The sequence below is a fragment of the Rhipicephalus sanguineus genome, chromosome 4 (genome assembly GCF_013339695.2).
Source record: "Rhipicephalus sanguineus isolate Rsan-2018 chromosome 4, BIME_Rsan_1.4, whole genome shotgun sequence".
In the NCBI taxonomy this organism is placed as follows: Eukaryota; Metazoa; Arthropoda; class Arachnida; order Ixodida; family Ixodidae; genus Rhipicephalus; species Rhipicephalus sanguineus.
In genome coordinates, this window is record NC_051179.1 from 101,919,683 (window position 1) to 101,943,558 (window position 23,876).

At 43.9% G+C, this 23,876-nt stretch overlaps 2 protein-coding genes across 2 annotated transcripts in view; one reads left to right on the top strand and one right to left on the bottom strand.

Annotated features, from left to right (window-relative positions):
• LOC119390471 (importin subunit alpha-6) overlaps positions 1-15,170 on the bottom strand; it is a 39,009-nt gene extending 23,839 nt beyond the window's left edge. The window contains exons 1-7 of the mRNA XM_037658089.2: positions 14,973-15,170; positions 14,795-14,886; positions 14,588-14,697; positions 10,134-10,320; positions 8,757-8,861; positions 3,998-4,074; positions 743-856 (exon numbers count right to left, since the gene is read on the bottom strand). Coding sequence (XP_037514017.1) covers positions 743-856; positions 3,998-4,074; positions 8,757-8,861; positions 10,134-10,320; positions 14,588-14,697; positions 14,795-14,886; positions 14,973-15,015 — 728 coding nt within the window. The 5' untranslated portion in view covers positions 15,016-15,170. The remainder of the gene's footprint in view (positions 1-742; positions 857-3,997; positions 4,075-8,756; positions 8,862-10,133; positions 10,321-14,587; positions 14,698-14,794; positions 14,887-14,972) is intronic.
• Positions 15,171-15,448: 278 nt separating this feature from the next.
• On the top strand, positions 15,449-23,757 carry LOC119391445 (meiotic nuclear division protein 1 homolog). The gene is made up of 6 exons (XM_049415285.1): positions 15,449-15,559; positions 15,748-15,813; positions 16,344-16,517; positions 18,200-18,307; positions 20,716-20,875; positions 23,654-23,757. The coding sequence occupies exons 1-6, from the start codon at positions 15,557-15,559 to the stop codon at positions 23,755-23,757; spliced, it is 615 nt and encodes a 204-aa protein (XP_049271242.1). The 5' UTR covers positions 15,449-15,556.
• Positions 23,758-23,876: the final 119 nt, after the last annotated feature.

Here is a 23,876-nt window from a genome sequence, read left to right on the forward strand (position 1 = left end):
TTCCTCCCTCTCTTTCTTTCTTTCTTTCTTTCTTTCCTTCCTTCTTTCTTTCTTTCCTTCTTTCTTTCTTTCTTTCCTTCTTTATAGGCAGCGGCTGTCTGAATGGGCATGGTGTCTTCCATGTTCTTTCCAGCATTCGTCAGCCTCTAGAATGGCCTAACGAGAAGACCATAGCGGGATCATGGAAACATGGTTTGGGAACTGAATTTTCTCGAAGTCGGAAGTTTCCGGAAATGTGAAATTCCTGATATCAATCTTATGCGTTGTTTAGCAGACCGCTTTTAGTCCGCCAACACAAAATATTGCAATGAAGCGCTCACAGCAAGTGTACTGCTTCCCAAGTGTTTTTTTTTTTCGCATTGTCGGTAGAACGCATTAGTATGCTTCACTTCAGTTCACATTGGCCAAGAATGGGCATGTGGCCCAGTGCTCAAGGCGCTCGCTTTTGGACAGAGAAGACCAGTGTTCAAACCCCAGCACCAAAAAGAAAATTCATTTTGTTTATTGTTATTTATTTGGTGTGAGAGTGCCAGCTATGGCTGAGGAGGGCTTTTTGGAACACCACCAGCTACACAGGTCAGTCAATACAAGCTTTGCTTGTAATTCATATTATACTCAATGTTTTAGCATCAAACCTGTACACTCATACTTAGCAGCACAACACCATAACTGCTAAGCCATCATGGTGGGTAATGAAGCTGTTGTGTGAAGGCTTCAATCAGGAATAGACTAGAATTCTCACTTGCTATAGGCGTAAAATGTGATCCAGCCAAGCTGACCAATGAAGTCGGGCTTTGCAGAGTCCCGGTCAAACAGCGGGAGCAGGTGTTTGAGCAGGCCCCGAGTGACCAAGTCTCTGAAACAGTGGAAGAGGCTGATGTCGACACCAAAGCTGCTCACTCATGGAGAAGCTAGATTTTGCAGCTATTTATAACACTCACATTCTCCCCCCCCACACCCCACTCTTATGCTTGTCTCCTCATTTTTGGTCTGCTCAGCATCACAATCAGGCTGACTACGCGCACTGCACGGGGCAAAGGCCTATCCCATGTATCTCCAATTAACCTGGTCCTGTGCTTGCTGCTTCCACATTATATCCACAAACTTCATCTCATCTGGCCACCTAACTCTTGGCCTCCACCTGGCATGCTTGCCTTCTCAGGCAATCCCGTCTGTTACTCTTAATGACCAGCCGTTATCCTGCCTTCTCGCTACATACTCCCGCTTATGCCCATTTCATCTTCATCATTTTTACTCAAATGTCCTTAACAACCGTTTGTTCCCTGACCCACTCTGCTCTTCCTCTCCATGGCTCTCTGTGTCAACCTCAATTTAAGTTGAACCTTTACGTAAGCATCCATGTTTCTACCCCATAGCTAAGCACCGGTAAGATGCCGCTGTTATATACTTTTCTCTTGAAGAATGCTGGTAATCTGCCAATCATGATCTGTGAATGCCTGTCAAATGCACTGCTTAAACAGGTACGTGTGTCCCTCTAAAGCTGAGTCTCCAAAGCGTGGCCAGAAGGTCGGAGGCCTCTGCAACGGCTCGTGGCCAGCAACGGTCCTTGCTATGACAAGACAGCTCGCAGGCTGGAAGTATTAACCCACAAAGCATCTGCTGCACTCTATGTCCCATGTACTATGGCCCATTTTATATTCATGGCAATGCTTCACCGAGTGGCCTGTACTTCCACACTACTGAAAAGTAAACACTTGTGGAAGGTAGCGTTCCTAGCAATGCCTAACATTTATCATGTGGTGGTCTCTGACTAGAATTATTTTTGTCGCAAGTGTGAGCGATTACAGTCTCTCTAACCCTTTCATAGCATAGCCTGTTACAAATGAAATTGCACATATGTGGTATACTAGTACACGCTACCTCATTGTGCAGTACTTCAGGAATAAATCACTGGTTACATATGTATTTCTCTGTCCTTCCTGTGGTGTAGGTGCATGCAAAAGCAAACTTCCATGTAGTAGCAACATTTCATGTTGCTATGTACAGTTTTTATTTATTTATTTATTTATTTATTTATTTATTTTTACATACTGCAGCCTCAATGAGGCTATGCAGGAGTGGGAAAGAAAACAAAACAATAACAGCAAATCAACATTCATGACCATGCTTCCAGAAATTCTTTCAGTGGTAAGCAACGCAAACTTCCGGGCAACAATTCCAGGCTTCTATAGTTGCAGGAAAAAAGCTATATTTGAACATGTCAGTGCGGGTGAAAAAAGTGCGGGTAAAACTCGATACAGTCAAACCTGATTTTATGAAGTTTCTGATCTAACGAAGAAATTTCAATTCCACGGCACGTACTTGTAAGGTTCAATGCTGCCATCAACACGAATTAATGAAACTAACTTGGCATCATACTTGATTTAACGAAGCTTCCCTGCATAAATGAGTAAAAAAGTAGTGATATTTCTCTAATTTGGCCCAGATAGGTTTTTATTCAAGGGTGCCCTTTAACACTATCGCGTTAAAACATCTAGCCGCCCTAGTGACGACCATAGTTTTATTTTGACAAGGCTGCACACCGCACTGATGCGTAAAACAATGGATTCAACAGTCGTTAGCGCTCTTACGTGCAAGATGCCACTAGGGCGGTGGTGGTTTATTGTCCCGGTAAATACTCCCACAGGAACACTGCAGTGGTTGCTTTCGTTATTTCATCGTTTATGCGACAAATGACCCCTATTGTCTCCTGGCAACTTTGTTTCTCAGCCTGCTCGCACAATGACTGATGTAGTTCTCCCCGTCTTTGCATATCGTATCCGCTTGATTGTAGTGCGCCCACGACTGTAATTGAGGGGTGACTTTTTCATTATGTCCACGAAGAAAAAAATAAAACAAAAAGTAAAATAATTGGGTGCATCATTGCACTTTTTAGACAACTTGAATTTCGGCATTCAACAGTAACGCAAGGGTCGACTTGAAATAGCAGAAATCTGGCAAAGAACTCGCGTTACATTCGAGTAAATACGGTATATGCAGCTTGTCAAGCTCCACGTGAACATCTATCCGGCCTGCATTGCCTGAACATGGAGGCTCCATGTTCGAGCTGCCCCTCATGGACTTTTCACCCACGCAGGCGTGGGTTAGAGGCAAATACAAAACCATGGTAGCTTTCGGGTGTCGCTAAGTTAAAATTTTAGATTTAGAAAAACTGAAAAAATCTCCTTTCTCGATTTTACAAACTTCCAATCTAACGAAAAAATTTGGGCGATGTCATCACTTCATTAAATCGAGTTTCAACTGTAGCAACAATCTATGTAGCAACATAAAATACTTTTACTACATTGAAGGGGTCCTGAACCACTTTTTCAAGCTATTATTGATTGACCTCAGTACCAGGAGTTCATTGCCTCACAAATCCATTGTTGCAAAAGTTTTTGAATTCGTCAAATACATGAGTGGAGTTACAGGGATTTGTTGCACGCTTTAAGCGCTCTCTCTCTTCTTCTGTCCCGACAAGCAAACTAGAAGCTACGCAGGGATGGATGACAAGGAGAAAAAAAGCCATGTCACGTGCACATCATCACCTTGAGTGCGTGTCACGAAATGCAACTGCTCTCTCCTGGCATGATTCCGGTGCACGCTAGTGCTGCTAGTGTGTAACTTTAACGCGGTGCCAGCACATGGCGGCACGCCGTGGCACGCAGCATACCTGATTTAATCGCCACTCTTGGCCTATGTCGGCTATCGGCCAAGAGCAGCAATCTGTTGCGTGATGGTGCTTCGAAGAGAGTGTACAGGCCTCAGTATGAAGAAGGGGTGCCTGAGAAAGTGGCAACTCTGCACTCTGCTTGTGAGCTCTCCTTGACGCTTACAACTACTACAAGATTTGGCTGAGCTCTTCCTAGCAGTCGTGTTTTCCGCTGTATTCGTTTCTTCATCAAGAATAAGGGGTGGTTCAGGACTCATTTATACATATATTAGCGCATCTGTTGCACAGACCTATATGGTGCCCAGAGAAGCAGTAGGAACTTACTGGATGATGTCAGCAGGCGACTGTGCATAAGCCTGAAGAGCAAGCACTGCCATGTCAATCACCTGAGGGTAGATGCTCTACAAGGACAGACAAGAAAGCAACAGAGCTCCATGGAGATAATAATAGTTAATTCATGTGGTAGGCTACAAGAGTACCTACATAAAAATTTGGTGTACCGCATTTTTTGTTGTTTTTTACACAACAGCAGACTTGTACTATGGTACGGTGTGTCAATTCCTTAAGATCAAGAAAAATTGGCTTACAGTAAACACTCATTCACTCTAACTCTGATAGTACTTTGAAATGCCAGTTGCGCGGAAATTTTTTCTGCTATGGTTGCAACCATGCATTTTTCACCCTTTATCATGAAGAAATTTTTCATTGGGTGCAGATATTTCGAAATGTAAAAACGAATAAAACAAGATGAGATCACTCTCTAAAAATTCTAACGTGCTATACTTCGTGTATGTGCCGATGCAATAAAAATGTGAAAAGATAATTCTACGTTGCCTTTTGTGCCGCCGAGGAAAGGCTAACAGGGAAGTGCTGCTTGTACAGCAAGTGATTAGATGAAAAAAGTGTGCAGGCATTGCTGCTGAGCCAGAAGCCTCTGGGCCGCGCTCCTTGCTTATGTTGCCCCTTTCTTTGGTCTATCACCACTTCACTACTGTGCTCTGCTGCTCTTTGCCACATAATTCTGGCCTGGTCAGATAGTATAGTCGGAATCACACTTGTCTAGAGGGGTCAAGAGCCTGGCTGTAGATTCTGGTGCTGCCCGCAGCTGCTACCTCGCTTTAGCTACAAGCTTCCATTACATTACGGCGTCGACTTCTGCATATTTTTGCAAAAAACGACGGCTCAAGCATCCGACAGGCATATTCAGCATGTTCTAGACAAGTGTGATTCCGACTGTAGCATTTCTGTTTCCCCTTCTCATGGGGTATGCTGACAGTTATATGTCAACTTTGATGTGTAACTGTGAGTCTGCACCTGCGTGTTGTCTTCCCTTGCTCACCATTAAGCGCTCCTCAAAATAAGTCGCCTTGACCTTTAGCCAGAACTGTCGGTCGTTTTCAACAGGCTCAATCAGTGCGTGCGCTGCACTCGGACGAGGTCCATATGTGAGCCCACGGTATTTGAGAGAGATTTGGTTGGACAAGAATGCCGAAATGAGGCATGAGTGGCACGTCACTCGTGGGTGTCTCCTCAAAGTGTGGCAGTGCACTTTTTCACTGTCCAGTCTTAGTTTCCAAAGTAACACTGGCCATAATTAATTATGCTGGAGTTATCAGTACAACATCAAGTTTTATTAGCAACGTGTGCAACCAGTTCACAAGGGAAGCCAGGAGCCTATGACCAAGGACGGCAACTTGCTGGTGCCAACATAATGCCGTGTGTGGCTTTTAGGGGCGAAGCTCCTTATAGCATCACCTGGTCGGCCGTCGCTCCATGCGGCGTTCCCCCGCCGTCGCGTCTCCTGTATCATTCAATAGATGGCGCTGTCCCATAGAGATGCATGCACACTGCAGTTGGGTGACGATATACTAGATGGCGCTGTCCCATAGAGATGTGTGCAATATGTGTGCAAAAAAAGAAAAAGAAAAAAAGAGAAGTAATCAAAACGGAGTATCGCTTTGATTACTGCTGGGCGAAACCACTGAACATTTCACGGTGTAACTATGATTGCTTCAGGAGCTTCGCCCAAGCTCTTCATCATTCACCCATGGATATGCTGTAATTTTTTTACTTCTGCATGGATTATACAAAGCTACAAGAGGTTTACTTCGAATCATTGTGGTTAGGACTGAACAATAAAAGTCTGCTGGCAGTGCACAGACCCACTGGCTGTGCTAGGACTCAATTCCACTGAATCGCGTTGACACTTCCTCAATCTCAGGGTGGACGGCTGGCAAGGGCTGATAATCACGTAATTCAACTTCAGAAGCATGTTTTGACATACTCTGAATGCAAACAAATAGGCTATCTACACAAGAAGCTGCTCCGGCAGCTGTGTTGCTGCAATACAACGTTATCACTAGAGACCGGATTTTAGGCAAATGCATATTTTGTTCCTTGCGCTCCTATCGCGCCATTTTGATATATGAGCATGAATTAGAGGCTAAGGAGGGCTTTTATAGTGTTTTTATAGCGCGTACAAATGCCTATATTTGGCGTTTGTGCCTAAATGCTTACAAATGCCTATAAATGACAAATTTTAAAAATTGGCACTTATGTTAGCACTATTTATCCTCAAGTTTTGCTCCCGGGAGCAGTTTGAGACCGTTATTCACGTTACCACGCAACACTGACTGCTTGGAACTACGGGGCTAAACCTAGTCCTCTAATTCAACCAACTCCCGGAAACAACCGCTAGCAGCAGTGAAGTGGGACACGCCGGCAAGCAGTTGCCGCCACACTGACATGGCGCGAGCGGTTGACGAATGCGAGACCGTGGAGAGCCGTTAGCGGAAAGGAGAGCGAAGAGCAAGAAAAGAAAGAAATATGTGATGTGCACGTGGCTTTTGTTTTTGTCATTTACTTTGTAAGGTGTTCACTGCATTACGTAGCCAGAAACGTTTTTCAGACGGGGGGGGGGGGTGCTTCAACCACACTTTATGTATGTTCGTGCGTGCGCTTGTATGTGACCGTGTATATACACACAAGCAAAACGGAAAAGTTTCGGGGAGGGGGGGAGGGTTAAACCCCCAGAAACCCCCCCCCCCCTCCCCCCTTGCTGCGCCAGTGGTTCACTGACAGGGCAGAAACTGGCTCTATGCGATTCGACCTGGCCAATAGGAGGCATTCCTCCCTTCTGGGCTTTTAGCAACCTGGCTATCTGCTCCTGCTCTGCATTTCTCAGTCATGCTGAGAAGACACCAGGAGTCTGTTGAATCGACAGTAGAAACATGACTCACCGTGCAGAATACGGGAGAGATCGTGTTCTGCGAATCATGCGGGACAAAGCACAATTGCACAGGTATGTTCAACTGCTGGCGCCTTTGTGCTATCTTCGGCAATAACATTTTGTTTTGCTGTTGTAGACAGAGGTCGAGCAAGTCTTCGTTTGAAATTATTTGCATTTATTTGAAAATTTATGGTGCCCACATTTACGATTTTGGAAGCCTGAAACGTTGTTTTGCCTGCCTATTTTTGGTGCCTAAAATGAGCTTTTTTCATGCCTAAAAATCTGGCCTCTAGTTAGTATCACTCAAGAGCCGATTGCATTGCATTCAGTGTCACTGGCACGAAAAGCAATGTCGTTGATGTATTATACTTTGACGACTCGTCATTGTCAGTTGTGTTGGCCTTGTTGCAGCTTCAGTATGACAATATGTCCCTGAATGACCCGGTATGCTGACGAGTTGGTTGTCTGCAGGCGTCAATGTCACATAGACTCCTTGTAGGTGTCAGTCAGTGTCCTGTCAAGTCAGTTTGATTGCATTCATATTGTGAGTGGCCAGAAGTTCTATCAAAACACTACGGCAGGAGTGCGGTACTGGCACTGTGCCATAAACATAGCTGACGACAAGTACATACTGACAACATATATATCTGGTGCAGGCAACCTACCTTACTGCCCACATTTGCATGAATCTGCTTCTTGAACTGCTGGAGCTGTAAAAACGTTCTCGGTGCTCGCCGCTAGAATAATGCTCATGTACACTTCTGTTGCGGAAACTGTGGGCTGTGCCATTCTCTCGGAAACATAGGGAACGTGTTTATTCCTATAGTCCAATGAAGTGCTTAATCAACTTGGCTTTCAGCAGCATGATCATAGCATGCGTGTCGTATATAAGTAGTGACTGGTACCACGAGACCGCCCATGTTGGGTTTTGACCCAAACATAGCTTTACAATTTATTGTGGTCTTACTGTAATTGCACTGCCAAACCTATTTTTGCATAAAGTTTTTCTTCTTTGTTCTTGCTTTTTCACTTTCATCTGAGCACCTGTTTCGTTAAAGGAGCACTGACATCAAATTTCAAGATCGAGATGTGCCCATCATTCGATCGCTTGGTATGCATAGGTCTTCTTGGCCAAATTTGAACGGCATCCGTCGCGTGGAAGTTATTTTAATTCGATGTCAAACAGCGTAGGAGAAAAAACAAAAAATCGGCTGCCCTGCAACATCGACACTAGTGCTACGTGTTCGGTGTGATACATTGCACAAAAATCACCCTGAGTGACGATACGCTAGTAACAATGACGTCGACGATCTCTGAGTGTGTTTGGAGCCGACTGCCAGCCATGCTTTCACTCTCTTTGCTGTGTCGAAGCGTGCGGCGTGCGTTTGCGGGGCGCACATGCACAATACGACGACTGGCACCCGGCGAGGCCTATTGTCCCGCACCCCTCTCGCTTTGTTGTCGGGCTGCTCTCGAGGTAGTTTTCGTGAGGGGTCACGCGCTTAACAGGTTTAACCCATACCGAGGCACCCACATACTTTCAATCTCTACCGCGCGCGGGGCCCAGATTTGAAAACCGCGCTTTCTACGTCACCACAGCTTGAGTGCACGTGGTCTTTGACGCTCCCCGCATGGGTCGCTAGTTTCTTGTGGTTTTTAGGCGGGCGTTTTGAAGTGACGCTAAAATGGTCACAATTAACTACGCTAGAATTAGTTATACGATACGCTAGAGCATTTACGATTTAACTTAGGGATTACCAGATCCAAACCTACAAATTACAGTAAAAAAGTCACCAACAAAAATTTTGCTGTCAGGGGTCCTTTAAAACAGAAAACAGTACACAGTGAACTAACCTGGAGTGCTTTGATAAAAGCATGACTCGCTCCTTGGCACCTCAGCAGGTTGCGACACTCGTCACAATCCTTGGCAATGTTGGTAAGACACCATGCTGACTGCTCCTGCATTGTGTTGCGTAGCAGACTGCAGGTTTTTATAAAGGAATACAGTGATGTGCACGGTTATAGTGTAACACGATTGATAAACTGACTATCAGCGGTATCAACAGCATTTATAAAGGAGTAGGTATTGACGGTGCTGTAGAATCTCAAAAATTTGAAATTTGAATCGATGGATAATTCAAACGGCAAAGCTGGTTGTCCCAGTAATGTTATACATATTTGAATTTAAAAAATCTGCGCATTCAAACTCTTAGAATCACCCATTGGTTACTTCAAATAAAGTTGCAACACATTACCTTTCACTTAACACGTCTTTGAAAACTTTTAGACACACTTCCACCTTGTAATTATGAAACTGTATTAACACAATAAAGGATATATCAAAGTAAATGAAATTTCTCTCGAAAATCCTCACAGAGACACGTTATAATTTGAAACCTCCTTTTAATGAAGTAAAGTTGACCTGAGGATGGATATAACTAACTAAAATCTTCTCTAGTACCAAGAAATCCCCACGTCTTTCCGCCAAGGGTATCATATTCCATGGTGTTCGGTGGCTGTGTAGTGTGGCGGTTCAAAACTCCCACTTCCCTACAGTGCCACGTGTTGTGTGTTGCCGTGCATGGTGGTGTGCAAGCAAAGGCACACACTATTTACTCACATTATGTACTGCCTTCTTCCACCCTATCGCAGTCGCCTTGCCATTGTAGTTGCTAGCACAGCCATTGCTGCACAGAGCACGAACGGTCGGGTTCACCAGAGGAGAAGACACCCCAGCCATTTCTCAAATACACATGAATTCTCCTCCTCCATACCTGCACGAGCTATGGTGTTGAGAGCACACATTCCGCAGCCGAACGAGTTCTGGCAAGCTCATGAAGCAGCGAATGGCATTAAGGCAAATAACATAACGCTTGCCACCATGGCACTGCACAAGTGGCATTAAAGCTCAAGGCGTTAGGAAGGTAATGCCATTCTCTGTGCCTGTGTGGCGTGAGTAATAGTTGACCAATATTATGTCCTAGGTCAGGACTCAAACCCTGGGCCAACATGTGTCACGGGCAGTTGCTTCACCATACGAGCTGACCAGGAGGCCAGCAGATCGCAGGATGAGGGAAAGTTAATTGACAACTCGTAGTGCACGATCATAGAGTACGGCAAATAAGTTCTGCAGAAGCCCGCATGTCGGATGAACGTTCATGAAAAAGAGAAATTGTTATCCAATGCCGTTGTCACAAGACACTGTGCTACATCAGATGCTACAGATCTTGCCTGGAGAAAAGGGTTGCTGCCATTGAGGAATGTGATCAGATAGGGGCCGGCACAACGCAGCACCCGGAAGGTGGCCTTGTGGTCTCCACAGGCCAGGTTGGTGAAGCAAGCGAGAGCTTCGAGCTGGCATGAGGATTCAACGCTGCGCAGGGTCACGGACAGGAGTTGCTCCAAGGCACCATTGGTCCTGATTGAAAAGAAAGTACAGTAGTGTTAGAAACACTTTCTGCGCACTCAAACCAGATGACTCAAATCTGTGAGTTTCATCGGCTCTCTTCAGCAAACAGAAAAATAATTAGATCCCAACTGGGTTCAGTCACAACTTTGTGACATTAGTATCAAGCAGCTGTAAGCTCACTATCATCATAATTTATTAACTCTTAAAGACCCCTTGTAGGGTTCTGGAGGAGCATGCCATTGGTAAAATATGATGGTCCCCATTTAAAACAATAATAACAGAGTAACAAAAGTTTATATAAACATAGAGGAAGAAGAAGGGGGGAGGGGGAGATGCATAGTGAAACTTAATTATACATGTTTCAAGTAAGCAAATAAAACTAAACTGAGAGTACACAAAGAAGAAGGTACAAGTGCAGTGAAGCCGGCGTACAATTATCCAATTTAGAGCGAACTTTTGCCTACTATGAATAACTTTCGTACACTGTTCTTCAAGATTTCGATGAAAGACCCATGTGTTTATAATGAGGAGATACCCTGGTTGGTTCACTGACATTGAATGAAATAAACAATGTTAGGGCAGTGCCTCAATAAGCCAGATTTGCAGGAGGAGGGTGCCATGCTACAGCTGACCTTTCTTTATGTTTATTTTGCTCTGTTACTGTTTATGTGAGTGCAGTGGAAGTGCATCAGTGATTGCAATGTCGCACGGTGTATTATGACTGTGTGGGTTGTCACGTCTGTTTTTCTTGCTTACGGCAGTCACAGATTGTTGATGCACCTAGTTGGAGTGGAAAATCTGTCACTGCAATAGCAATTATATTTGAAATTCTCGATGGGTTTCTGCCGTCACTGTTATTCCGTATAAAGTCCTTCATTCATTCATTCATTCATACATTTATTCATTCAGCTTTCTATTTTAGACAACAATGTCTCGGATACAAGGCCAAAGGAAGATGTGCTCTGCCTGACGGGACCCCAGCAGCCGAATGCACATACTCAGAACATGTATAAACAGAAACATTCCAAATTCCAGCAGCAAAACAACAGTCCAAATTGATAACATCGCCCGACGTGTCGTACGTTCTATGTGTGAGTTCAAGGATGTGAGGGCTGGCGTTGATTACTGTTTAAGCAGAGAGGAAACATGCCGCCCATCTTTCGTTGTGCGAAAGGAGCATGGAGATAGGAGTCGGATGGGGGCTGCGTACCTCCAGGAGGAAAAGCATACTTTGACGTACAGGGCCTGGTTGCCTGCAGTTGCGCCTGTATCTCTAGATGCCGTCAGCAAATGGCTCATAGCTTTGTACTTGCGCTCTCATCAAAAAGTATGCATTGAAGCGACAGGCAGCACGAACGTGATCTGGTTCGCTGCAGCGGCCACATTTCCTAAAGGAGTGAGCTGCTAGCTTCTCTTTGTGTACCATTCCAATTCGTTGCTATCGCATTCATTGTCTTGCGGCGAAACTGTGAATTTTTTTTAGAGGAGCAGTTAAGCTTTCGTAATGCCATTAGTCGTCGACAGAAAACTATTATCATCATGAACCAGCACGCACTCTCTTCATTCTCTTCTTCATCTTCCGCTTCAATCCCAGAACACGTGTGCTAATTTGTCCGCCGTCGGATGCAATAACTTGATGAACGAGAGAATGAGTGCAGAGAGAAAGAAAGAAAGAGGGAAAGACAGAGAAAGGAAGAGATAGAAAGAAAGTGAGAAGTTCTTGGCGAAAAACATTTCCTGGCGTGGCGGGAGTTAAGCCCACGTACCCACGATCCCAAGGCGAGCGTCGTAACCACTCGGCTATCCAGGCACGCTAGCAGAGCATAGCATAGCCTTGTATAGTATAGTGTAGCGAGGGGGTTGGAAAGGGAAGTGAGGGGGAGTAGGGAAGGGATGGGAGAGAGTAAAGAACAGCATAGAAAGAAAGAGAGAAATAGAAAAAAAAGGAAGGGAAGAAAGACAGAAAGAGAGCGAGATAGAATAAAAGAGGATGCGAGAAATGTGCAGACAGAAAGAAAGGGAAGAAAGAGAAAGAAAGAAAGAGAGAGAGGGAGGAAGAAACAAATGTAGATAAACAAAGACAAAAAAGAGAGAAAAAACAGACGGAAGAGAGAAAAAAGAAAGAAAGAGAAAAAAGAAATGTAGACAGCTTGCACTAAGCCCTGCAAGGCTGGGTAACAGTAGAGCTGGTGATCTCCTAGCCAGTCCCAGCTTCCACCAGCCACTCCCAGCTACTAAGGGCTTTCCAAAACAGCTGCGAACGACACTGCACATGTCTTAATGCAGAGAGGTGATTGAGGTGGGGGACCGACCGGAATGGAAGAGCCATTTGGGCTTGATGGGACCTGGGAAATAGCAAAACTTGGGACTCATTCTATACCCGCTTGCAAGACGTCACATTTCTTGGCATACATCTTGACCCTCAACTTACATTCCGCTGTCATTTCCACCATCTCAAGCATAAAACTTCGTTTGGCATCCGCGCACTAATCAAAGCTCGCCCTTTCCTTTCTCGTGAGGCTCTTCTAGCATTGTACTTCGCTTTCATTCATAGTCACATTAACTATGGTATCGTTTCATGGGGGATCACGTACGCTTGTCACTTGTCATCAGTACAACATATCCAAAATCAGTCAATACGCATTATCACTTCTAGTTCCATGCAATCTAATGCTTCTGTGTTACTCCACTCCTTCAATATCTTGCCAGTCATTCATTTGTTCCAGTACAACATAGTCGTCTTATTTCACAAAATGCTTCATAATGACGTCATGCATCCACTCGTGTCACGTGATTTACTGCAGAATAAAAACCTGACGAGATTTGCAGCTAATAAGAATTTTTTGTTACCAACAGTTCACACTAATTACAGCAAAAAAACATCTGCATTCACCACTATTTCACTCTGGAATGATTTACCTACATCTATCAAATCTTGTGTTTCCCTTCCAGTCTTTAAAAATGACCTTAGACATCACTATCTGTACTAAGTGTACCCACGTCATGGCTGTTGTCTAAAAGACTTCTTTTTGCTTGTACTTTTAATTTCATTTGTTGTGCTTTTTTCATGTTTAACTGATCTGTATTGAAATGTTTTATCTATATGTTTTGATTTTTTCTAATAATTCTGTTCATTTGTTGTTGTTAGTTATTACCTACAATGCTTGTATAATGAACCGAAGGTCCCACTACAGTTCTTTTACTTTGGGACCCTCGCCTGTATATTCGCTAATCTTGTATTACCTTTTGAAATCAATAAACTGAAACTGAAATACCTAGCATTACCTAGCAAAACCTAGCAACACTTATCAGAACCTAGCAACACTTAGCAAGACATAGCAACACTTCGCAAAACCTAGCAACACTCAGCAAGACATAGCAACAACTTAGCCAAGCCGGGATTAGCTAGCAAATCACCAGTTCTGCTGTGACCCAGCCTTGAGCAACCTAATGCAAGCTGTATACATTTTTTTCTTGCAAAAATAAACGAATCATCACAGGATGCATGTAGAAAGTTTGTACGGCATGCACATATACAAGGTTACAAACGATCGATCATGCCTCTGATTCTGCAAGGTGTAGTTTGCAACCTTTTCTTTACAAATGAAACTAAGGAGAACAAGAAGGAATTAACTAAATGATTCCTTGTGCCTTCCTAAAAATGCATTAATCAGAAGCTATTTCATCGCTTGGAGGCAGTAGTTATCAAGCCTTCAAGCTCAACAGCTAGCATTTGAAGTAGTGACTAGACAAACTGATTACTTGGCCGCCGCAATAACCCACTGCCGACGGTTTTCTTCTAGGCACAATTTTCAGCTGTGCGGAATAATCCCGGTGGAAGTGGAGTACAAATAAATACTCGTACACTTCAATTTATGTGTACGCTGAAGCAAACCAGGTTGTTGAAATAAACAATAATTTGAGAGGTTTTACGAACCGTAGTGGAGGGCAGCGTACATTTCGACCGTCTGGTATTAGTACACGGACCTCAAGCATTTCGCCTTGATAGAAATACGACAGCCACAGCCGGTATCAAACCCGCGACCTTCGGGTCAGCAGCCGAGCACCGTAACCACTGTAGTACCATCACGGCGGACGCTGAAATTAATCCGGCCACATGACATTCGTCAACATATCACACTAAAGTCTTGTACTCTGACTGCAAGCCGTTCTCACGCTTCTCAGGCGCTGTGTTAAATTGCTCTGAAAGTTTCTCTACAGTTCAAGTCTTTTAGCGAACTCTTGGTTTGCGTGCCACATCGCAGCAACGCTTTACCTGAGAAACCTACTGATGTAATCGTCGCCCAAAGCCAGCGAGTTCTTCACCTTCCTGAGGTAGTGCTTGTTGTTCCTTTGAGCTTTTATATCCTTCAGCATTGCTTCAAACTGCAAAGACAACAGGAACAACGAAAGGTGCTCGAAATATTAAAAAAAAAAAAATACGCCGTGCAAATCAACGTGTTCAAATGGGTTTTTTGATTACCTCTTCGATTGGCATGGGCTCTAACTCCTTCGTATAAACCGACGCTCCTCGCCTGTCGTCCACAAGTTTTTGTCGACGCTCTCTCTGTTCATCTGCGAGCAAAGACACGATAAAATTACGTGTTATGGCTTTTTGTGGGCTTTAGCAAAACGACATTACAGTAATGATAAAAACGCACCGCACTGCTGACTCCGTAAAGCTTGCCTTATTTCGTCGACCATGGTGTCCGCCGTATGTGTCAAGGCTAGCTGAAACGGTGCCTTGGCTCCTACAAATATTTATGAACTAGCGTTTTGCGAATAGCTTATAAAATTCGGGTTGCCTCAGGTGCGAACAGCGTCGATCGCGTCGACTATGGGGGCCGCCATTTTTTAAAAGCTGGGGCTCGTATTGGCTTTTACTGGCTTGCAAAACATTTTCGCAAGTCGATGTCGCGGCCTTGAGCAATTTCAGTTCGTGAAAACCGGCAAAAACATAGCCTTTGAGAGCTGAAGTGTAGGCTCAGAGATAACCGTCACCTAATGCGTGAGTTTTAAGGCAAACTATTTTTGTAAAGTTGATATAGTCACCTAAATTACAGTCGCATAAACGCGTGTATGTATTAATATGCACATTTGTTTAGGATTTTATGTGTTTAAAGATTATGAGTTCAGTTAGCGCGCCAAGCAGACAAGGTTTTCGTTTGCCTAGACTTGCCCGGCAAATTTGTTTGACGCGGCATCATTTGCGTTAGAGCAATATCTTCAATTATAGCCTATTAGAATGGTAAGGTCTACTGTGAAGATGGTGACGTTCCATTAAATAAGCTCGAAATATCTCTTAATGCTGCTTAAGTGTGAGAGTTTCTATATTCTGTGAGTGGCACGCGCTGAAACCTAAAGTGCTTTCGGCGCTGCTTTTACTGAAAGTTCTTGGTTGTTATGACAAATTCTCATTGTTTATTATTTTTTCAGTCCAAGAGAAAAGGCGTAAGCGCTGAAGAAAAGCGACAGCGGATGCTACAAGTTTTCTATGAAAAAGTGAGCCACCCGTCGAAGTTTTTAACCAGTTCTCTCAGGATCACACGAAGTCAGTTTTGTCTGTGAAGTTCAGTAATTACGAGATATTGCGCAAAAACCTCAGAGTTTACCGTCTTTCGACGACCGCGTGCGTGTATATCGATGAGATCAATGTGCGTTAGCTCCCGTGTGCACGTTAATAGTAATAATAATATAATAATAATAATAATTATACCCAAAGAGATCTGATTAGTACGGATCAAGCCCTGCACTGTGACGTCTCTCATAGCTGCAGGGTTGATTTAATGTGACGCAGCCCAACTCAAGTCAACATAGATCGATCAACAACCTTTTGACTCAACGTTACTAGGCTTTGCTGAACACCTGTAGCTTCAACCCGGTTTTTTTCTTGCGAATCTTCTGCACGAACCGGAAATGTACAAGAAAATGTATGTGCACTGTGCGTTTTAAGTGCACTTTTGCGTGTGTCGTAATCACTGGATCAGTTATCACAATTTTCGTATTTCGTTCTGTTCTCTTAATTTTTTCAGAAAGATGTGTTTCAACTGAAAGATCTCGAGAAAATCGGTCCCAAGGAAAAAGGTGTCATAGCGCAGGCGGTTAAAGACGTTGTCCAGTCCTTAGTCGACGACGGTCTCGTGGACTCTGAGAAGATAGGCACGTCGGTCTACTTCTGGTCTTTCCCAAGCAAAGCTGTCAGCACGGTGAGTCAAGCTACGTCTAGAGTTAATAACTACGACTTATGCTAGCGGCACAAAATGCGGAGAAGTAGTTGTTGAAATCGTCCCGATGTGCTAAAGTGTATCCATGGGCGCGCGCAGGGTTCCCCATTAGTGGGGGCGAAGGTACATCGCAGCGCCCCCCTACCTTACTAAGTCCATGTACGGGGTAGATTTTGCGCCCCCCCCCCCTCTTAGGTGACTAGAAGGGTCAATGTACGGGGCAGATTTTGTGCCCCCCCCCTGCCCCCCCTGTGCGCACGCCTATGAGTGTATCTGCATCTTGTACACGGTTTGATGAGGAGGCCGGGGCAGGAGGGTTTCGGAACTCTCATGGACAGCTTTGTGTGGCAACGAAGCTAGCGTTTGAAATAGTGACTAAACAAACTGCTCATTAATTGGCCGCCGCAATAACCCACTGACTATGGTATTCTTCTAGGCACAACTTCAGCAGTGGCGGATTAATCCCAGTTGAAGTGTGGAGTACAAGGAAACACTTGTGCTCTCTCTTCGATTTATGTGCACGCTGAAGGACACTAGGTTTGTTGAAATGAATAATTTGTGAGGTTTTACGAGCCAAAACCACGATATGATTATGAGGCGCGCCGTAGTGGAGGACAGCGGAAATTTCGACTTATGCCAGCTGTAGAAAACGTGGAGAAGTGGTCGTTGAAGCGTTCTATATCTGCAAAAGTTTACCTGCGTCTTGTCTGTGTTTAGATGAGGGGCTCTGGGTAGGGAGGGTTTAGGAATGCTCGTGGACAGCTTTGTGTGGCAACGAAGGCAAAGCACGCTCTAGTAAAATCACTTTTGCAAAAAGTCCCGCATTGTTGTCCGCCTTACCTTTAAGCTGAGGAAGAGCAGATGTACACTTATTATTTACGACGACAGGTAATCCAGTGAAATTGACTGAGTGTGGAATCTCGCTTACTTTTATGGTTTTCTCTTTCCCGCATGGACACTTGCAAAATCGTCATACATAGGATCTATGCTGATTCAGCATAGTGCAGAAGCTCACTGTAACTATGCTTGGTTTTGCTATACTCTTTCTATGATGCTGGGTTTTGCTTTTTTGTAGTTTGAGGCACTTCAATAAAATGTACTTCTAGTGGTCCACAGTTTACATAAGCAACGTTTTTAGTCACCTTTGGTATCGACCACATGATATGAAAGAACTACTACGTGTTATCTGCAGCACGAAAGTACGTAGGAAGCCTGACCTTTCTTTTTTTTTTTAAGTTCCAGTAGTCACAGCATGTCATCCCTCCACATCATATCATTTGGGCAACAATAAACTGCTGCTGGGAATGTAATCATCTGTTGATAACACCCTCTGCTACATTAGTTCAGCACTAATGGCATTGTTCTGAAGCAAGGACGCGCTGCTTAGCACTGGTTACCTTATACTTTCAATCTTTCGTGTTCAAAGACACAACCATGGCCTTTAGCTTAGCACACAATCAATGTTCTATTTCAGAAATTCAGGTCTTGTTGCAACAGCCCTCATTTCTAGCTCAATTTTTCAAACTTCGTTAATCGTAAACGTAAGCGAAAACTGATGAAATCGAGTGACTGTAAGGCTAGAGTTGGCCCTGTGTTTTGATGTTTGCGGCCCGACCTGGAACGACTGTCCTACAGCCACAAAATGTGCGACATTATTTTTTCAGAGAAAGCGTAAAATAGACGAGCTGAAGACAAAAGTGGAGGATGCGCAGAAGAAGCTCAAGTTTGTCGAGAGTCAGCTGGCAAAGGCTCAAGTGGGAAGGGAGGACTCGGTAAGTGGCGGCGTCTAGTCGGACCTCCGTGGTTCGTGACGTGACAATTGCAGCTAATAGTTAAAGCAACTGCGGAGTCAATTGAAATCAAGTCTATAGTAAACTGCACATCTGCTATTGTCAATATCCACTTCTTCCCCTGGAAGAGGCTTGGCAAGCCCGACAAAACATAATATCATTTCAGAATTTTCGTGCTAGCTGCTGCAACATTATTGATTTTGAGAATCAGCTCGGGTCTGGTTAATTATTTTTTGGCAAAAAGAACCAATACCACAATGTATTCCGCAGGATTCAAAGATTCTATCTACATAACATTTTTCAAGACTGTTTTCACACCCAAATTTCCCACATGTTAAGAGGTATTTTGAAACCTGCCTGGTGTTTGTACTTTGATGACAAAACTCGACACTTCATTCTGGCAGGCAATGCGCTGAGGTGAATGAACACAGCAGTGATGATGGGTATGTACATACGTATAAAGACGAGGGGTGAACATAATGCTTACAATACTTACAATGGTGGGAAAGACGTCAAGCCATGTGAATAAACAGTCGCACAGGAAGCAGCTTCTTGCTAGACAGTAAATACGCTCTTTCTTGTCCAGTAAATTATTCACATGGTTTGCCCACGAGTTCTAGCATCTAATAAGAGAAACCGGAGCACAGCCTTAATTTTTTCTAGTAATAATAAAATAACTGGAAAATGAAAGTTCTTAAGCTACATTTGACTAGTAACAATGTAGCTTTGCTCTTTAGCCTCATTTTATTTTCTGATGCATCCTTTGTGTAAGGTTTCCCGTGCTTCAAGGGAGCTTGTAGTGCCAAATGAAAAAAGTGCGCCAATATGTTTAACCTTTAATGTCAATAGGCTCTTCAATTTCTGTGGCTTCAGATTTGCTTATTCCAGAAAGCCTCTTAATGCTTGCAAAAATGCAGAAAGAATTGGAGACTTTCTTGAGAAACCAGCTGACATGATAGAAGTAGTGGCAGATTATTCCTTATCTGTTCATTAAAATAACTTCAGGTCATCTGCATGTTCACATCAAGTAACTGCTGTACTTGTTAATAAAAACTGATAAAAGCTGGTAAATGTTGTTCACTAGCTGTATGGTTATATGATCAATTGCCCTTAATTTAGACTTCTGCAAAGTGTAGTGCAGGGGAGGAAACATATTGAATAAGCGTGCACGCTTGGCAGCTGCTGGTGGCCATCTAAAATGTTTGTTTGAACAACGAACCAGACATGCCTTCCGAACATACTTTCAGATTGGTTGGCCATCAAGAGACTCTTAATCAGAAAATATATCACAAGCATGAATAGTTTACAAATTAAAGAAGGGTTAATGGATCAAGGTTTTTTTTTTTTTTTTTTGTTAAACACAGCCGCACGAAGCATGGCGGAAGGAACGTTCCATATTCGCCATTGTGGCTACAAGTGGCACTGGTTAACACTCGCAGAGTTACACGTACAGAGATACCTAAGAAAGTGGAGGGTGAAATGACTGCTGCTGTAGCTTAGTTGGTAGAGCGTCGCAAGCACAGTGTGAAGGTTGTGGGTTCAGTCCCCACTGGCGGCAAATTGAATTTGTGTCCATTTTCATTTCTTTTTGTTTTTATAGGATTTGCTGCACTTCAGTTAAAGCTACAAATAACACCCACTATGCTTTCCTTGCCTTCATTAGCCTGAATATGAATAGTTGACATTCCTTACACAACTGCAGTGGGTTTGTATTCTCTGTTGCCCACTTCCGGGAATACATTCATTTTTGCTTGACATGATATCTGGTGCAACACCTGACTGAATTGTCATTTATTTGGGCTCACTCAATTGGTGGTCGCCAAAAATGATAATCTCCAGGATATGGTATCTGGGTAGCACCTAAAAATATGCTGGATGGGCAGCCAAGCTTAGACAGATAGATACAAATTCTTAACAATAACCCCGAAGATGTTAGCTTGGCTTACCACCTGACTTGATACTCCGGGTGATGACTTTGGTATATGCAATGACCACACATACACACAAGTAACACACTCACACATATATATACACAAAGGAGTCAAGTTTCTCACCAAAGCGTATCGTTGAGAACAATTCGAGATTGCTGCCTAAATTTCTGCTAAGAGCAGTCTACCAAGTGCTAAGTGTAGAAGATATGCTAATTAGCTGCCGTGACCTGCCTGGAAAAATGTTACGATTTTCATTGAATTCCTTTCCTTTTTACACTTTATCTGCGGTCTGGTTGCGCTCCACCTACATTACCACTAGTATTTGTAGGTTGCGAAATGTGGGTCAAAAGAAAGGCATGCAATTGCGTAAAAGCAATCCTTACATTGTACTGCTTGTAACTCGCATCACCAAGCTGCCTCTCTCGTGTAGAGAGTGATGCGTGGAATCTAATAACGCAGTCTGAGCGAGAGGAACTGATGTCCAAGCTGAGCGAGTTGGAGCGAGACCGTGACGAGGTTTCGGCCGAGCTGGACAAGCACAGGGACTGCGACCCGAGGTTCTGGAAGAGGTCAAGAAGCAGACACTCGTGGCCAAGGAGGCCACCAACAGTATGGACAGGTGAGTGACCAACGAAGTGCAGCGCCTTGACATATACTGCGTGGAGCATTGTGCAAGCACAGTGGGAGAATTATGTTTCCACTTATATCGTACTATCTTCATGCTACAACATGGCTGGTCAACAACTGTCTCATTACATCAACCTTCCAGGTTTACACATAATTGATTCGCCACCACCGTATAAATTGAATTAGCCTCCCCTTCATATTGATCCCATTAAACTTATTGCTTCAACTTATTTAGTGCATCACCTTCCTGAAATAGTATGTTGAAAATTGTAACTAATAGTGGGGTCTTATGTGCCAAAACCAGGATATGGTTATGAGACGTGCCATAGTGGGTGACTTGTTTCAGTCCTTTCAAAATACAGCTGCTGTGGCCAGGAATCAAACCCCCATTCTTGTGCTTTGCAGCGCAATACTTTAGCTACTTAGATGTCACGGTAGTAGTTTGTACCGAAATCTGTCTGTGTAATGCCCTTTTTCTATTTTGATGTAAAAAGAACAGGCTCTGTTGGCCTGTTCTTTTTTCTTGCTTCTTGTGCTCGTGCCACGTGAGCACGTGCAGGGATTCGTCTTTCGGATGGGCGAACCGCTCTTATTCCATTGCGTGTGCTTTGGCATTTTCGATGCTGCTTCGTCGTCTTCTCAGCGACGTTGGGGCGCTTCCTCACATCCGGTTACTCTTCCTATACTTGTGTCAACACATCGCCTCCTATATTAAAGATGCCTGAGGAATGGCTCGAGCTCCCAGCGGAGCCGGCCTGCCTTCAGTTTTGGACAAGCGCCGAGCGGTAGCGCTCGCGACCGACACTATCATCACGGCGGCGGGCTTAGTGTGTGTGCTTCGTATCCATCCTTCTTGTTTCTTTTCTTTTTTTCTCTTCCTTTCTTGTTTTTTTTACCCGGCTTCAAAGAGAACAGCCATTTATCATCACCATCATCTTCGAGATCGGCAACTTTGCACGGTCGTTTCGGAGGCTATGCCAAATGTCAAAACTACGGGAGCGGCCGCCACATGTGGTGCTAGCGACCGACACTAGTGGAAAGGAGGAAAAGGAGAGAGTTTGGCAGCTGGTTTTTTGGTGATGCGGCAGGCATATTTAATATAGGAGGCGATGGTCAACATTATGAACACTATGGCACTCATGTCTTTGTGTATTGTCAAATAGACACATTGTCATATAAATACGTGCACTCAATTTCCACCCATGCCACCTGCATTTTGGAGCAGGCAGAACGTGACAAATACTTGTGTGCTGAGAAGTGGTGCATGCAAAACGGGTACTAGAAACAAATTTTATTGCTTGTGCGAAGCTTCTGGTTGGTAGATTTTTTACATGACAAATGTTTGCAAAATATTTGGTTGAGCTCAAGCCATTCAGTCACCTGACTTTTTGACCATTATAGGGGCCAGCCGGCTGAGTTACTTTAGGTCAACCAAAATAAAAAAAAGAGAGAGGGAGCAGTATACTATACAGTTTTAGAGGCATAGACTCAAATGCCCATAATTTAGATCTGTATGAATGCTGAATTTACGATGGAGATGTAAAGAGCTCAGATTAGTCCACCCTAAAACTTTAAGCTATTAATGAATGGAAAAATGGAGGACTTCATATGAATGGAAACGACTACAATCTTTTGCAGTCATACGTACCCCTGTATGCTGAAGTGTTCCACCACTTGACACTGTAGCTTGACTTGATAAAGTAGACGGCGGCTTAACCCTTTTGCTGAAGTGGCCACTATGGTCGATGGCACTCCACAGTTATTGTGGGTGGGAAAATTTGCAACCAGGTGCTCCGTGCATTCAGCAGGGTGACTACACTTATGTCACCTCATCACCGTATGAGGTACGTCACTTTGGAGAACTTGAGGAGTTATCGTCAATTAAAGTGTGGCATTGTGGGTAGCTTAGAGTTTTAGGATGATGTTTGTTGAGAATGCAGGGGCTGCTTGCCAATATTTTTGCTTGGGTGTGTCCAGGTTACCCCATTCTTAGAGTGCTTTGAAGAGTGTAGGGAAATCCAGGAGCCAATATCAGCTAAACTCTGCTTTGGTTATGTTACATGCAGTGAAACATATAGCGGTGTGACGTGATACATTATGGTAGTATATATGTGTGAAGAAACACACAAACGTTTGTTTGTTTAAGAGTGTCACAGGGTTCCCTTTTATTGACGAGAGTTGCTCTCAATTGATTCGGTACTAATAATTGTACACTGAAAGAAGATGACGTAGGCGCCCAATTGCCATCGCACTAAATCTACTAGTATTAGTGTATAACTGTATTGCACACTATTACGATGTGTATGAACGCTGGTAAATTTGCCGCTTGGAGTCTGAGATAAACGATGTTCCGTAATGCCATACGTAGGTCCGGACTTATCTATTTCGCCGAGTTACGACACGTGCGGGCGTATATCGGTAGGCTTTTGTTGTAATGGAATAAAAACGATGTGATAAGAGAGATAACACTCAGAGGCCAAAAGGATCGTTTGTCGACCTCGCTTACAGACGTTCGAGCAATCGCGGGGAGTGTCCCGTTTCTAGTTCCGCTTTTGCATTCCCCGCGGTATAACATGCGCGAACACAGAGACTTTTAAAATACCGCTGAATTAAATTGATACAATGAAGCGCAATCGTAATATACAAAGAAGACCGGTATTGAAGGATATTAATCAAGCAAAAAAAGTATCGGTCCTGCTTGCCATGCGTATACCTCCAGGGCAGATTGCGAAATGCAGTGTTAGTAAACATTGATACGATATCTTTGCAGATAACATCTTTTCCATCAAGTCCTGGGTAAAGAACAAGTTCTTCATCGAGGAGTCTGTGCTCAACAAGCAGTTCGGCATCCCGGAAGAACTGGATTACGTGTAAACACCGCGAAGAAAATCATCACTTCGTTATCTGCGTACATAGCCAATATTTAACGGAATTTCATCAGCTGCCACTCTTTGCTAAAACCGCTGACGCAACAGCTGTTGCGTCAGCCGTAT

What these genes read in the sequence shown, in the direction of transcription:
- LOC119391445 (XM_049415285.1), top strand. An exon ending in TACAAGTTTTCTATGAAAAA is followed by an intron (nt 15,814 to 16,343) that starts GTGAGCCACCCG and finishes TAATTTTTTCAG; the next exon opens with AAAGATGTGTTTCAACTGAA. An exon ending in AAGTGGGAAGGGAGGACTCG is followed by an intron (nt 18,308 to 20,715) that starts GTAAGTGGCGGC and finishes CTAATAACGCAG; the next exon opens with TCTGAGCGAGAGGAACTGAT.